This window comes from Anarrhichthys ocellatus, unplaced genomic scaffold (assembly GCF_004355925.1).
Source record: "Anarrhichthys ocellatus isolate YVR2014 unplaced genomic scaffold, GSC_Weel_1.0 scaffold12, whole genome shotgun sequence".
Taxonomy (NCBI): Eukaryota; Metazoa; Chordata; class Actinopteri; order Perciformes; family Anarhichadidae; genus Anarrhichthys; species Anarrhichthys ocellatus.
This window is the reverse complement of record NW_022280042.1, coordinates 4,096,158-4,112,030: the sequence shown is the minus strand read 5'-3', so window position 1 is coordinate 4,112,030 and position 15,873 is coordinate 4,096,158. Positions and strand designations below refer to the sequence as shown.

The 15,873-nt window shown below is 42.0% G+C and overlaps 1 protein-coding gene across 7 annotated transcripts in view; it reads left to right on the top strand.

The window, feature by feature from the left end:
- Nucleotides 1-14,822: 14,822 nt before the first annotated feature.
- Nucleotides 14,823-15,873, top strand: part of ncam2 (neural cell adhesion molecule 2) — a 253,163-nt gene continuing 252,112 nt past the window's right edge. For all 7 annotated transcript variants that reach the window (XM_031851778.1, XM_031851777.1, XM_031851776.1 and 4 more), the window contains exon 1: nt 14,823-14,987. In XM_031851778.1, coding sequence (XP_031707638.1) covers nt 14,936-14,987 — 52 coding nt within the window. In that variant the 5' untranslated portion in view covers nt 14,823-14,935. The remainder of the gene's footprint in view (nt 14,988-15,873) is intronic.

Here is a 15,873-nt window from a genome sequence, read left to right as displayed (position 1 = left end):
ACTGTGCTGGAGAGAAATGCACTCCAAGGTTGTTTAGTTTCATCTATAACAAAAGAAACATTTTTCTGATCATCACAAACAGAAATCAATCGTCTGACTGAAGTCTGGATTGAAGATGAACATATATGACTCTGAAGATAAAGCGATTCAATAACACAATATTACTGAACTCTACCTATATACTGTTTAAATGAACAGAAGAGTTATAATACATCATATTCAACTTAACCATGCTTGATTGTGATTAGGTGGTGCAGAGCCAAATAAATCTTAAATCTTAACACTGCAAACTATTCCCGAAAAAATACGCTACTGATCTGGTTTTAACTATGTTGCATTAAAGCTATGAAGATGAAATATAATAAATATGTGAGGCTGAGAGAATTTGTTTCATTCCACATTTCATTTTGCTCTCATTGCCAAAAGAAACAAAAACATAATAGTGAAAGGCTTTTGAAAGTCCAAAAGGAGAACTTGATTGAGTGATCAACGCCAAAGCCTTGTTAAGATGCACACATCCTTCCCTTGAAGTAATCACCAACCAGCGGGGGAAAGCAAAGGAAATCAAACATTTTCATTGTTCTGTTGATACAATCATCTGTGAAGTTGAGACTAAAAAAGCGGGTCTCATAACATTGATCAAACTCTGAAAAGTGAAAGAGTGAAGATGTGTGTGTGTGTGTATTTATGTGTGTAAAGGAAAAAGCTATGTCAGTTATCTGTTTGTGTCTTCAAAAAGAGAAAGAAAACAGAGGAACCGTGAGGAAAGAAAACTACTTTCAGTCACTTTTAAAGCTAGAGACAGTCATCAGATAAGAAGAAGAATATATCGTTGGTTTTTATTGTGAAATATGTATTTCTACACCCCGCACCAAACAAAGATAATTTGTGTCAGGTAGCAGAAGGAAAATGATGTTGCTGCTAATTTGCCTGATGAAAGCAGGGCGTCTGGTGACTCCAGGGATGTTTTCTATTATTGAGATTGTTGAGACATGCAGAGTTTTGGGTTAATTGTGAATACTGTTTGTTACGCCTCCAAAACTGCAACAGATAGGATGTACATACACTTTGCTTAGTGTGTAAATATTATTTTTGACAAATATGAAAGCTCAAACACTGGTCAGCACTACCAAAGATGGATAGCGAAAAGTTGTAAGGCCTTCGTTTTGTGACTTTTAGTACGACGGCAAAATACATAGCTCTGTTCTGGACTTTGAGCAAATTTAGAAACATGTTCTTACGTCAATGACACATTTCTATGACATATTATTTTCACATATTAAAGCAGACGTCAAAAAGTTCAATGCAATAAATTAAATGAAAACTGAAACACTGATTTGTTTTTTTAGATTGTGTTTTTATCTTTTTTATGTCTTCTTCATACCTGTACATAAAATACTTTGTCCTGTGCTGTTCCACGTGTGTAGGGCAGTATTGTTGTACATGAGATAGTATTAAATCAATCTATATCATGATCTTTTATACCGTGTTGTTGCAGTGCTGCTTGGAGGCAAGACAAACATGTTGTTCTCGTCTCATAAGTGCTCTCCATCATGACCCTGTTGACTGTTCATTTAACTCATGTGCCATTCAATAACCAGCATGTGTGTTGCAGTGTTGCGTGTTTTCTTGCTTCGAGATTGATCTCTATCCAAACAAGATCAATCAAGATTCTCTCTAAACCTTTTGATTTAGCTCCAAATGAGCTCTGGCAGGAGGCTTTGTGTTGTTTCCCATGTAATCACTAAGATTTACCAGTTCAGGGAATTGATCTGTGGAATGAGGCAATGTTCCTATTGGTGACGTCATAGTGTAGGCCCTAGTTTATAGAGGACACCTGAACTAAAGGAGTCCAAACACCCATAAGTTCTTTTCAACTGCTTGGCACTTCCTCGTCAAAACAGCTGAGCAGACGTTCTTTTTAGCTCAAATCAAACGGGTCATTCAGACACGCAGTGCAAGAGGAGGACGCGGTAAAGCTGCGATTGTTAAATGTAGTTCTGCCCGTTTTGTCCTGTACCCGCTGATGAGAGACTGATCATGTGACACATAAAGGGAGAGTTATTGTCAGCTACTGTAGCTGTAAATGGTACAGTAGCTGCCTGTTCCTGGCTCTCACTCTGCAGCACAGCATGTACTGTGAAGAAAAGCCTTAGAAAGAAGATCACATCGAGAACAGCATGTAATTTACTGTCATAAGATACAGCAGTTACAGTGTTATGTGGTAGAAACAAGCATCATCAGTATTTTCAAACTAAGAGACGCTGCTACTTTTTAATATTGATAGTTTGTCTCATTTGAGGGATGTATTTTGATTATTGATGTACTTTTGTGTGTTCCGGATTTGACTCCTTTTTCGACAAACGATTGCAGCCAGTGGCGCCACTGATGCTGTGATTGTTTCATAATGTGAATGCCTGATGGAGATTCATGAATGAAAAGTTGCTCCATGCTGAAAAATGTGCAGGAATTCGATACTTTGTGCTAAAGAAGCTACAACAGGAAGTGACTTTGCTCTAGTCGTGTAACATGATTAGAAGCTTCTTGCCATTTGATTCAAAATTGCCATTTAGCTGTAAACCATAGCGATGTGAAGCAAATGATTTCCCAATCATCGATTAAAGCAAATTCTGTAGCTCGGTTATTGATCGGGAACAATAGTAGCACAGCTTTCCAAATCTCATTGCTGTGTTTTGATCTTTTTAAAACTGCCTCAAGAGTAAGCGAGGTCATTATTGCACTTTGATTCAAATGTAAAAGCTTTGAAAAATAATTAAGGACCACTATTCTACTCCGGCAATTTCATGTTCTTTCTCTCCTTCTTTCACAGTCACACAGGTTACCGCTCTAACACACACACACACACACACACACACACACACACACACACCTGCCAAGTCATAATCTTTCTTACTGCATCTAGCGATATGAGGAAAGCTGACTTTTCCACATCAAGATGAGTGTCGGGAGGAAAGGCATTATCAGCCCCAGAGAAAGATAAGAGTTACGTCGGTGGGCCAGGAGTCCTGTGTAAAAATCCAAAGGTCACCCGAGCTTGACTTCCCACCGGCCGACAGGGTGACACTGAAGGCCACAGAGATTGAAGGGGTAATCCATTCACATGGATGACAACCACACCTTCAGTTTCACCCAGATCTATTTCCTCCCACCAGCTTCTTTTTTTATTCTCCGAAAGCAACACGTTTGCGATATTGTAGCGCTTTGTGTTTCAGGATGTTTTTGTTTATGCCAGATGATGCGTAGGGATTCTTTTTCTCAGTGGAGAGGACACAGTTGTGACTGTTACCCATCCAGAAATGTGACCAAGGCAATGAGAGAGGCAGCGACGGTGAGTAAAGTACACCTGAAGCAGAGCACTGAACCCTGGTAATATCAAGCACCGTATTAATTCTAGCGGAGCATCCTGGATAAGTGGGGCCCCCGGGCACTACACACTCCGGATATAATCATGAAGTTACTGCGTTCGATAACACAATAAAATATACAGTATATGGCTAAGCTGTGAAATGGATTTAAACAATCCGGCAGCAGAGACAATCATGAAGATGGAAATTGCAACGGTTTATAAGGTGAGGAGTTTATTCTGCTTGTAGATGAGGAATCAGAAATACACAAGGTGTCTATCTGGCGGGGAAATTGTAATGTGACTGAGTTGAACCAAATTAAAATTCTTGGAACAATCTGAAAATAACAGTCAGTTCAGAATTGACTCCTGCATATGGTAAAAAAAAAGTTTCTGTAATAGTTGCAATTACATTTTCAAATTCAAAACTTCAATAATATCTTACATTTTGTTCAGACACTGGAAGAGTTGTGTGTGTATCTTCACATCAGACATGTTTGTGGAGTTTTTTTAGACCTCTGGTATGGACCATTTACTCCAGTAGTGCAGTTTGTTTGTGCAGAATAGGTCATTCAAAACAAATAAACAACAGCACTGAAAGGTCTGACGGTGCAGGTCTCAGTCCTCTTCTAAGTGTGCTGTGCTGTGGTGCAGTTTGTCAAGAGCGAGAATGCAATTCAAACTCTTATAGTTTGTGCTGGACAAACTGTACATCCACTGTCTTACAAATAGCCCACAAAACACCAGGCTTTCACGGGTAAAAGATGAATTTTGACATCTCCGAACCAGCAATTCCTCACGTCTGAAAGGCCTGGAACAAGAAAATTTAGTGAGGGCCAATTGAAGTCTCGACCACTTACAATATTCAGCTATTTCTTCCTTGTGCTCTCAACGGCAATGCAGGCAAGTGCATAGTGCTTGCCAAAAGCCAGTTGACAGTGGGTGTTGGACTCCACCAAGGCTGCTCGTTGTTACTTAATCTGTTTGTGATTTCTCCTGGACAGAGTCTCTAGGTGCAGCCGAGGGGTGGACAGTTGGGTTACGTCAGGATAGCAGATGATGTAGTTCTGGTGGCCTAATCGATCTGTGGCTTTCGAGTCGCCGCAGTTTGCAGCCAAAATTGAAGCAGATAGATTGCTCTCTTTGTTTGGGGGTGAGTTGCTCCCCCAAATAAAGCAGTATCTTGAAGGTCAACAGGCAGTATTGGTAGTAATGCCTGTTTGGTGAGGGGTCAAGCATGAAGGTGAAACTCCATTTGCAGGTTGATTGACCTTCCAACCGTTGCCTTTGACCAGGACTAGGGCTGGGAATCGTTTAAAAAAGGAAGATTCCCTTAAAAGGATTCTGATACCAACAGAGTTCTTCATTTGAAACCTTTTTTGTACTTCATTCGATACCCATCATGTAAATGGAAGCAGTTGCATAAAATGCCACAACCGCTGGTTTTTATCAGATGCCACGGGCGTAGAGTATAGCCGTTGTTTTGGTGGCATCTCAGAATTGGCAGTTCCGCATGTCTCAGCACATACTGTATGGGTTGTAGCTGTTGTGGTAGTGGCTCTATCAAACGTGAAATCAAAGAATGTTTGTCTTTTTTTTTCTCTGGGTACAAAATGGGGTTGAATGCAGGTATCGTTTAACCAGAGAAGTTTGGATACTACTTGGTGCTGGGTTATTTCAGTTGATATTTTAAAGAAAAGCAGCGGAAATGAGTTTCGCAGGGTGACAAATTGAAGGGGCTCATTTGCATTGAAAAAAGCCAGTTGACGCACAGTGTGTCCAACTGGGAGGAGACCCGAAGGAGGGCCCAGAACAGGCTGAAGGGATAATATATCCCATGTGGTTTGGGATCGCCTTGAGATCCCACAGAAGGAGCTGGAGGGAGGAGCTGAAGAAAAGGGCATTGGAGCTACTTTCCTTACACTACTAATGGATGGGTAAATGGATGAATCCATAAAGCTTAGTGACAGGGACTACCAAAATTCAGTCCAATGAATTTTGGTATCTGCTGGTGAACCTTTACTTTTCTATAAAAGCACTCATTATCTTGTAATCAACCACTGTGCACTCAAATAAAGCAGATACAAAACACAACCGACTGCTTTTTCCTCTGGTTGAAGCTGAATAAAAGCTAACTGCAGGTACAATCAAACCTTTAAGTGCCTCTTCAGTGTGTTGCACTACATTCTTTAGATGTCTTTAGTTCCTGGCCATTACCTATAACACCACTCCCAGCTTGAAGACATTTGCCAACAGTGTGGAGTCATTAGGAATACAAAGTTCTCCAAGGGCTAAAACCACTCTCCGACTTTCTCAGCCTCTCGCCCTATGACCGCGCATCGTGTCGGCTGAGCCTAATCTGACAGAATGCTAATAGATTGGCTAATTAACATGATGTCCACTCATTAGGAGTGGTTAACCTTTGACTCATCACGCTGACATGCATAATAGGAGAAGCGGAAAGTAGTTCACAGATGCTTATGTACTGTGAACTCATGATATTTCCATATTATCTCTATACTTCGCAATGTCTGCGCACAAGTGCACGCACGTGTGGGAGCAGCCATATCTTTGACTTCAATCTTTTGACCCACTCGGACACACATGTCACTGCACCTAGTCCTTAAACTATGCTATCAGCCCGGGCCACCATAGACGACAGGAGCACAGAGCGGTCAGGCAGTCGTCGTTCCACCTCGCTGAACTACTGTCGCCGTGTCACCCGCAGCGATGAACCAAACCCGACCGCTCTCCACAGACTTGAACTTTGGTTCGCTCCTCTTCGGTTCACGCACGCGGCCCCACAAACATATGTGCCTCCTCGCCGCTGATCCATCGTGATGTTTCATTCCCCCTCATTTCCGCAGACCCCTGCCTCTTTCTAATTGAGGCGGCAGCGAATACAATTATGGTGAGAATCATCCCGGACTGATGTGAGGACGGATTAACGGGATTAAGAAGATAATCTGTTGACCCTCTGGCCCCGGTGCGGTATGAGGCTGGGAAGGCAATTTGAAGCAGGGAGAAGGAGAGATAGGGGGGCTTTAATGAGCGGGATGACGGAAGCCTCTGACCACAGAGAGGCTCGCTTGGCGTGCCACTGGGGGATTACTTTCTGCAAGACTCCCCTCCACAAGCTCACCTAACCCCTCACATCCACCCCACTGCCTACACACCCACTCCTGCTGCAATGCAAGGATGCTCAGCAACAGCCCCACTCGTGCTGAAAAAGGTTGCTTCAATAGGTGCAGAGCTCGAATCGTTATTATTGAATGTCTTTTAGATGTAATGGAGGGGTTATAATGAATAAATACCAACTTTTTTAACTGTGAGTGAGTGAGTGAGTTTGCCATCGTTTGTAGGCCGACATAAATCATGCTGAATCATTACAGACGACGTGAAATGGACACTTTCATTTTGAGGAAAGCTGTCAGTTACTGGAAAACAGCTCTAACGATGACCTCCTTTCGCACAAATAGGTGTAAACAAGCATATTTCCCTCCCATCTGACTGTCCTGTCAAGTCATAAATCTTGCCTCACTTTCAAGCAGTAAAAATGTTTGTTTTTGTCAGACACTTGGGAGAAGTCGAGCAAGCTGTTAACACAGTGTTGACATATTATCACACGTGGCGTGTTAGCAAGCAGGTACTATACACAATCAGGTGGCAGGCAGCATCATTTTCCATTTGAAGTCCTGTTTGTGTCCACCTCATGAAGTGCAATATTTACTCTCCTTTTAGCTCTGTTTGGGTCTCTACCAGCTCCTGAGAGAAATATGTGGCTATTTAGCTGCTAAAACGCTTCTCAGAATCAGAATCAGAACTGTTTATTTTGCCAGAGTATGTTGCACATACAAGGAATTGTACTTGGTGGATGGTGCACAACATTAAACAGTCAACACAGTGCATAAATTAGAAAATATAAACTAACTTTGCTAACTTTGTCGTTCTGCTGTCTCCTCGACTTTTCTTCAGACATTGAGCGGAATTACCTTTTTATCTTTGGTCCTGGAAGTAAAGAATATCTGTAATTTATTTCACTATATGACCTTTCAGGAATCAGCCCTTTTCATTTAATAGCTGTGATAGAGTTGTTGATCTGTGGCACTCCGGATCAATTGAGGGAGATTAAAAGTGATGTCTAATGGACGTTTGATGGGTTTAAGTGATGCTTTCAACTTAAGCTGCAAACCATCTTCCCTTTACTGTCTCACAGAACTGTCTAATAACTTAAGAATGAAAGGCTTTCCTTCACGAGGACATTTTCAGCCTTCGCCACCTGTCTTGTACTTTTCAAAGAATGAGTGCTTAATAGCCGTGATTGACACAATTTATATTAAATGTACAAATTTGATGCTCCTAATCTAAGAATGGATCCTTTCAACAATGTTATGGACAATCTTAGTGCCAAAGGTCCTTTAATGTCGTCACTGTCGTCGCAGTGAAAAAAAGAAAGACAGTGTTTGTTGCTGTGCAGAGATATTGCAACGCAACAAGCTTTACTTGCTGGGCAGACTAAAGGTCAAATGGAGTATTAATATTCAGTGCAACATTTGTTTTCAGCAATGCATTGTGATTAGATAGATTTCTTGTTCATTCATACAAACTTGCGATGAACATGAAGAATCCCTCTACCTTTTTTTAATCATTCTGACATGAAGCAACCAATAATGCAAAGAGTAACATTTTTGATATTTAACGTTTTATACCATGATAAAAATGCTGCAATGCATAAACGCAAATCAACAAATCACTCCAACATGCTTCATTAAATAATGGATGGTAGACATGGTGCTCTATAATCCACTTTATGAGAATAAGAAGCAGATTGAAAAATACCTAATTCTGTTCTTCAAGTCATCAAGTGTGCTTTTATTTTACACAGATCTAAAGGAAGCTGATTAGAGAATGTATATCCACTGGGAGTCTGTCTTCCACACTGCCTCATTTTTAAAAATCAGTTTCAGTTGCGCAACTGCGCTTTTGAGTTTAACACGAGAAGAGAGAGCGAGAGAGAGAGAACTATTTTAACTCCGTCCAAAAAGCTTTTTGCTTCTAACTAATGTGCAACAGTCGCATAACAAGAGAGAAAGCCACCACTGGCGATTCCCACAAGCTTCTGTTTGTAGCATACAGCGCTCGCAGACTGTCCAAATACAATCAGCCAAGGGATTTATAATTGATTTATGTGTGTGGCTAGAAATGTTGAGGAATACAGAGTCGACTCCACGATATCAGCAGGCGCCTCACAGAAAGATACGGCGTGTCTCACAAAGACAGAGAGACGATGTGTATGCTGCCGGTGACTTTTACTACCAAGGGGTTCAGTGATTCCTCCATTTTGCTGTGTACATTGCGTGCTGAGTCAGGAGGCTGTCCTGGGGTTTTTCAATCACAACCGGTCTCCCCTCTAGGCCAAAGATACACATTGCATTTACACCAATAAAGATGCGCCCTTATTTGTTTGCTTTCTTTTGTCTCCTGAGATCTCATAAACATGGCTTTTCTTTCGCCTCATGTCATGCGTATTGGATGCATGCTTCTTATTTGTTAGCTACTGTTACTTTTCCCTGTTTCCTACCGCCACACGTGGGCATGTGAACCTGGGTCACCGGTGTCCGACTCCTCTCTTGCACCTTTCCTTTTCCATGTGTTTGGCAGAGCAACATTGGGTTGGGTTTACATGTTTTCCCTGCCATCGTTGTACTTTCCTCCTTGTTTACGTTCGATAAATCTCAATCAGTTCAGTTTGAATTCTCACAAGGAAGGCTATTTGCTTTGCAGATGTGGTAGTGTGTTGTTTTGTAAGTAGGTGAAATAACAGAAAAGGTCACAGGACACATTTTTAAAGGGCAACAAACCTGTGAACACAGCACCGACATGAACAAATTCAGATAATACTTTGTTAATATTTCATGCTGAGGTAGACAGTCTGAGCCTGCTCTGACGGGGAAGACCATCTGGAAGTCCCTTCTCCTGACAGACATTCAATTTATCTAAGTCTACATCACTTTGGTCTATTTACTGTACACACAACTCTAAGCATATGTAATCTTTCTGAATCAACATTGTTCCAGTGGCTCCGCTCTCTGTCATTTGCTTAAAAACATTTGTGGGCCACATTAATCATAATAATCCCGCTTTTCTCGTGTTGAATATTAAGTGTGTTTTGTGTTTGAGAAGTTGCCGAGGCAAGCATTTTTCTTCTTCTTGTTTTTCGATGCCTCAATTTCACCAAACACGCACTGTTTTCTTCTCACTTGAGAGAAAACAAAACACTTTTGGCAATGATGTGCATAACTCTATTTGTTTCATGAAAGTGTGGAGCTTACTTCCATGCCACGTTATAATGCATGGTGTGACATATTATCGAGGGAGCTGATGTTTTGGCGTGCGGCGCACACAAGCTGACTCCTCACTTTAAGAGGAATGTATAAAAAGGTGCCTTTTTCTTGAGGGAGATCTGTAGAGATGAGAAAAATGTTAATATATTTTGAGAGGCAGAAACAAAGGGCCCCTCTGCCACAGGTCAATACTCTACATGTGTCCAATCCCAGGAGTAATAGCATGTTATGACATTTTATTATTTTGACTTTGACTTGTATGTTCACAGCATATCCTCATGGAAGAACACAATCATATTGAGGATAGACCTGTCATATTCTTCTTTATATGTATTTTCAAGCTCTCCCAACAGAATAAAGTACGATATTAAGAAACCAGATTCAACATTGCATTGACTGCATTTAACTCATTCAAACATTAACCATTTGGCTTGAATGTCACCTGAAACTGTCAGGATCCCTGTCTGACCCATTGTGTGTTGACCTCTGTTTCCCCCCAATCTCCTCTCCTCATGTGTCTGTCATTCCCCTGTTTGTTTTGTTATGCCATGTGCTTGGTGTTGTTTTCTCGGGCCTGCCTCCAGACACCTCCCATTGCCACAGCCCTGATTGATGCACAGCTGCAGACAATCTGGCTCGTTACCACCGGCAGTATATCTACCCTGGTTTTGCAGGCCTGGGTCGCCATTCCGTATTGTCTTCTGCCTCGGTAGCCTCCGCCGCCATTCCGTAAGTTGAACCCCATTGTCTATTCTTGGACTAAGAACAGAGTACTACTTGGGGTAGAGTACTGGTCGATCTGTGTACTCTCTGGTGTCGAGCCACGGGACTCACACCGTCGATCTGCCTGCCCTCTGTTATTGGACCACGGGCTCCACACCTTCCTGACCTCTTACTCTGGCTAATTAAAAACTGTTATACCGGACTCTGTCTCCTGTGGTCTTGCTATTGGTTCCTACCCGTGAACTCCCGTGACAGAAACTGAACCACAATTATGTCTGCAGATATCAAACTATCCTGTTTTTTATGTGGGAGAAAGGAAATTGTTTCTACATAAAACTGCTCACAACAAGGTCTGTGGATTATTTTGAATATCCGGGTCATTCATTCTGGAACTGGACATTGCTGTTGGGTTTTTCAAATTTGTTTTTTGGCACTTTGAGCAAGCCGAGTGCAATAAAGTCCCATTAAATGGCACTACAGGTAAGAGGAAAAATATGTATTTCAGCTTTTCAGGTGAACTGTCCCTTTAAGAAGTAGAAATACAAGATGTAAAAATACTCAATTACAAGTAAAAGTTCTCCTTTGGAGTAATAATCTGACTTATACATTTGCAGAGGTCATAGTAAGCATAGACACTAACATGTTGGAGTAAGCGGGGCATTGAAAGCTATTTGTCAGACTATGGACGGCACTGTGTCGACATCAAACATCGCAGTGTTTTCACATTCTGATGTAGGCGTTATGATCGCAGGTCAAACGGATTTAAGGCTATGAAATGTAAGTGCTGCGCCATAACTTTGTATTTCATTGAACGCAGAGTGATAATGTGTCTTCGTCTCAAATTGACGGGATGACATGTCAACTTGTTTTACGCTTCACAAAGACCACAACAATGAATTATCTGTGCGTGCAAGGCCTGCTCTTCAATACAGCCATTTAAGCTTAGTCGCTGAGGCAACCGGCTGGCTCAGGCGACAGCGGCGATGATGGGGGCGATCACTGACAGTCTGACTTTAAGACAGGCCACAAGTTTCTCCACTCTGTGCTGAAACACTTACTCTTTTTTCCCCCCAGCAGCACAAAGGAAGCTGCATTATGCAATAGCTTGCAACAGTGAAGTGGCGGGTCCACACCACTGAAATGGACTGTGCCTTTTAAATACAGTTGGACATACTCTGACAGCAGTTATTATGTCATTACTCATTGAAAGCAAGTGGGAAATGTGCCTTTTTACAGCAATGTAAGGATGCAAATGATGGTGTCTTTGCTGATGTATATGTACACCTGTTGTGTTCATGCTCTGTCGTTAGAGACTCACGTCGATGTCATTTGACCATCTCGTTGATGGCAGGAATAAGTGGTGGTTATACAAGTCGCATCCTAGCTCTTCATTTTTAATCAAATTCTAATCTAGAGTGCTGTGTCTTTGGACTGTAGGAGACCAAAGCAGCAAAGGGAACCGTGCATGAACCAGGATAGAAGATGCAAACGTTTGGCCCCAGGAGCTGAACGTTCTCTTCAAACAATATTTTTTGTTGTTGTTGGGTGGGTTGCATAATTCTGCATTACAGGGTCACTTTTTGCACCTCTGCCATCCTGTTAAAGGGCAGGTAGACATTTCACATTACCCGGCAGAAAAGATCTCGAACTTTGCTTTTTCAATGACTCAAGGAGCCGCGTTGTTAAAACAACTAAAACTGTAAATTTGCCGTGGGGAGAGCGATTCGTCACCAGAGGAACTGATGTGAAAACCTTCTTCTGAAGAGAACTCATTTTCATTTCTTTAATGATCACACCTTTAAGAAATATTAAATGGCTCTTAATGCAGCTGTATGAGAAAAAATGTTGGGCAGACAAATATAAATCTGCTTTCCAGACAGACCTGATTATTGCTCTCCATTTTCACACCTTCCCAGTGTTCACTACCACAGTGTGACTCAAATTGCACCGAAACAAAATCCTTAGCGCTAACAACTCACCTCTAGATGGCTGTTAGGCTGGTTGTGACTTCTCAAGTCATGGGCCACAAAAAGAGTTGTTGTCCTGAAATAAATCCCAGAGAGACCTTTCGATTGAAGTCCATCCAGCAATCAAACACGATGTCACCTCGGACTTCAATGAATGATTTTGACACAATATGGACCGTTTGAGTCGGGCTTTACCATCTCCACCAACCTAATGAATCCGCTCCCCCAGTTTTCAGCATACTTCAACACACCATTACAATCCCAAATTTGGACTCCTTAGAATTCAATATACAGATTCATTTACATTTTCTTGCCGAGGTAGATCAATATTTTTTCACTTAATTTGTTCCTGACAGAGACGCTTGTCTTATTTTGACTCCGTGTGAGGTGATAATCACTGCCTTCAGAAATCCAAGTATGCCTTATGTTAGGACAGAATGTGTTCCTGTTAAGTTGTGTTGATAAATTATTTTAGATGGAATCAGTAATCTCTGATAGATCCAAACACACATTGTATTCTTTCTTTTGTATTTGCTCGACAAATTAAAAGCTGTTTGTCGGAGTATTATAGTTTAGCTGTGTTGTGCGTTGTTTGCTCTCTTATGGACTAACAATCTTTTCAGGATGTTTCATTGCTTGCGTTGCAAATAATTTTTTGTATATAATAAGATAATTTGTCTGTCTTCTGTGTGTGTGAACTACACAGAGTTTGCCTGTTGTGACATTACAACCTTCTGAGGCAGTTTCTGAATATGGTCTGTGTTTTTCTCTGTGGGTTGAGCGTTTCAATACTTTCACAGTATTTAATTAAATAGCACCGAGACCGGCTTTATAATCAAAAGAGATTTCTTTTTACAATAATGGACCTTTGGATAAGAATAACCCAGTGCCGTGTGGCTGATTGGCCCAGGCGAGAGGGCTGGCGGCCTGCTGAGTATTACATCCGTCAGCCTCTCTCTCCCAGCCAATTACTTTTGGTCCAGTCCAGTCTAACTTTACCTGAGCCCCGCCCCTTTCCCATCACCGTTCAGTGACATTTGGAGAAATAGCGGTGGAGCAAGATGGACAAACGAAAAGAGACAACAAAAAAAACGTGGTGCTGAAAAGCTGACAAGAGGTTGCAGTCCCTTGAGGCTGATGCAGCCAAATGTAATAACAAATTATTCATTTACCACCATTGCCAGTAAATCCCAGCAGCCCAGTGTGTATACTGGCAGCAGAAAGGAGAGGGAACTGAGAGCAGGGCCAAATTATCCCAGCGATACCAGTACACATTTTTGTTCCAGTTTTTCAGCTGAAGCTGAGACAACAGGGATACAATAAGGACTCAGGTTTGGCTATTTAGCTATATCAATACCAATGATTATTGATTCGTACTAATATTTACCGGATTTATTGCTATGGTGAAAATGTTCTTGTCTAAGTCTGTGTATGAGGAATTGAGTTTTATTATTTATAATTTTGTTTATTTGGAATTTGTACTTTCTTAATTCGTTCTGGGTTTCTGTTGTTGGGTTACTTGTGTTAATGATTTTGAGTCGGTTGATTTGTTGTTCCAGTTCAGCTTCTTGTTGTTTGTCTTTCTTTTTTTTTTTTTTAAACGGAGAATGAGATGATTATTCCTCTTAAAACTGCTTTCCATGTTTCCCACAGAAGGGTTGGTGATGACTCTGGGGAATCATTTATTTCTAAGAAGGTCGGTGACTCTTTTTTCATAAGACTGTCAAACTGAGGTACTTTGAGAAGAGCGGTATTGAAGCGCCATCTAGTGATTGGTTTATGTAGCATAATTCTGTTCCATATAAATGTTACGGGAGCATGGCCGCTAATAATGATAGGATGGATTTTCGAGAGTTTGAACTCTGACGTGATGTGTCAGAAACACCAGGATGCTGCATTTCCACACTGACATTGAAGTTTATTTGCACACCGGTTATGACAGATTTGTGCAGTTAAAAGAGTTCGGTGAATCTGACTTAGAAGTTTAGGATGACAAAATGAAAATGTTCCTCCATTATTCTCACTTTTTTCTTACTTGGCACAATTGCCTGGATGTCAGAGATAAATGGTCACTGCTATTCCTCGATGAGACCACTGGTGGTGGAATCCAGGGGCCCACAGTTGGAAAGGACCCACAAATAGATAGCCGAGAGAATTCCTAGCTACACCCCTGCTAATAGCCAAATATATCCAGAGATATTTTCTTTACCTTGAGATCTCAACCTTCCAACTTTACATGTTATGAATCACCAAACAACGCCCTGGTGCACATACACATGTCTTGATTTGCCTTCTTGTCTGTATTTCATCGACAGCCGTGAGTAAAGTAGGAGGGGGGGGGGGGGTCTTCAGCGCAGATCAAGCGCTGTGGACGAGCGGCGAGCGGGAGCGCGCGTATAGGAAGAAATAAAGGGAAGGAAGGAGCTGAGGCAGATCAGTCACCAGCGGAGACCAAGACGGTGGATGAACGGAGCCGAGCGTGTGTGTTTCCCTCGTCGTTTTTTACAGCAGCTGAAAGCCCGAAACCCTGCCCGAAAATGATGCTCAAACTCGTCCATCTCCTCGGGGTGCTCGTCTGCGGCGCTCAAGGTAGGGACCCGTGCGTGAAACCTCTTGAGCTTGGTGACTTTGTGGACAAGTTGAGTGCAAATTTGCCATCGTGAATCTGCAGCAGGCTGAGGGGGAGAGAGCTGGAGGGAGAGAGGGCTGGATTGTTTAACTGGACGTTGTTTTGTAGTTGAAGCACGTCTTGCATGGGCCAGAATGCTTTCTAACTGAAAAGGGGGATTATGATGGGGTCCTTTTTTTGGAGTGGGTGAGCTGTTGTGAGATACACTCTGCACTCCCCAGACAAAAACAGTTTTCTTCCTCATTTGACAGGGCTTACCCTCATTGTTTATTTATTTTAATCTTTAAGAGCGGCCGTTGGGGTGCAGCGTTGTTTTGGTGTGTGCGCGTCTTATTTGCAAAGCTTTAATCGTAACACTCCATGATGTAGCTCAACTTCACCCGGCATCAAATGTGGAGAATCTCAATAACATATGAGGGAACCTTTTTGTGTGGGGCACCACCTTTCTTGCTTTCTCCCACTCTCAGGTCCACTCTGTGTTGCTGTATACTGTATTATAATAACCGTGTATTCTCACGGTGAAACATCCGCCTCCACTGTCTGCATCTCGTGCGCAGGCTGTGCGCGAGAATACCGAGCCACTCAGTCTGAAATGCCTTGGAAAGTTTGGGAATATGAGCCGCATTAGTGACAGCAGAACTGCGGTCATGTGGTCCGTCATCCGCGGAAGCTCGGTCACGTCAGCCGGCACTTGAAATGTAATGCTCGTCTATTCGAGATGCTACGGTACGGGTGCTTGGATAGCCAAAAAAGCCCGGAAATAGACCTATATTTCATCAATAATTTGTCCAATTTGATATAACAAGTCAAAAACAACGTCATTTTGTACATTAAGTGAAATATAAC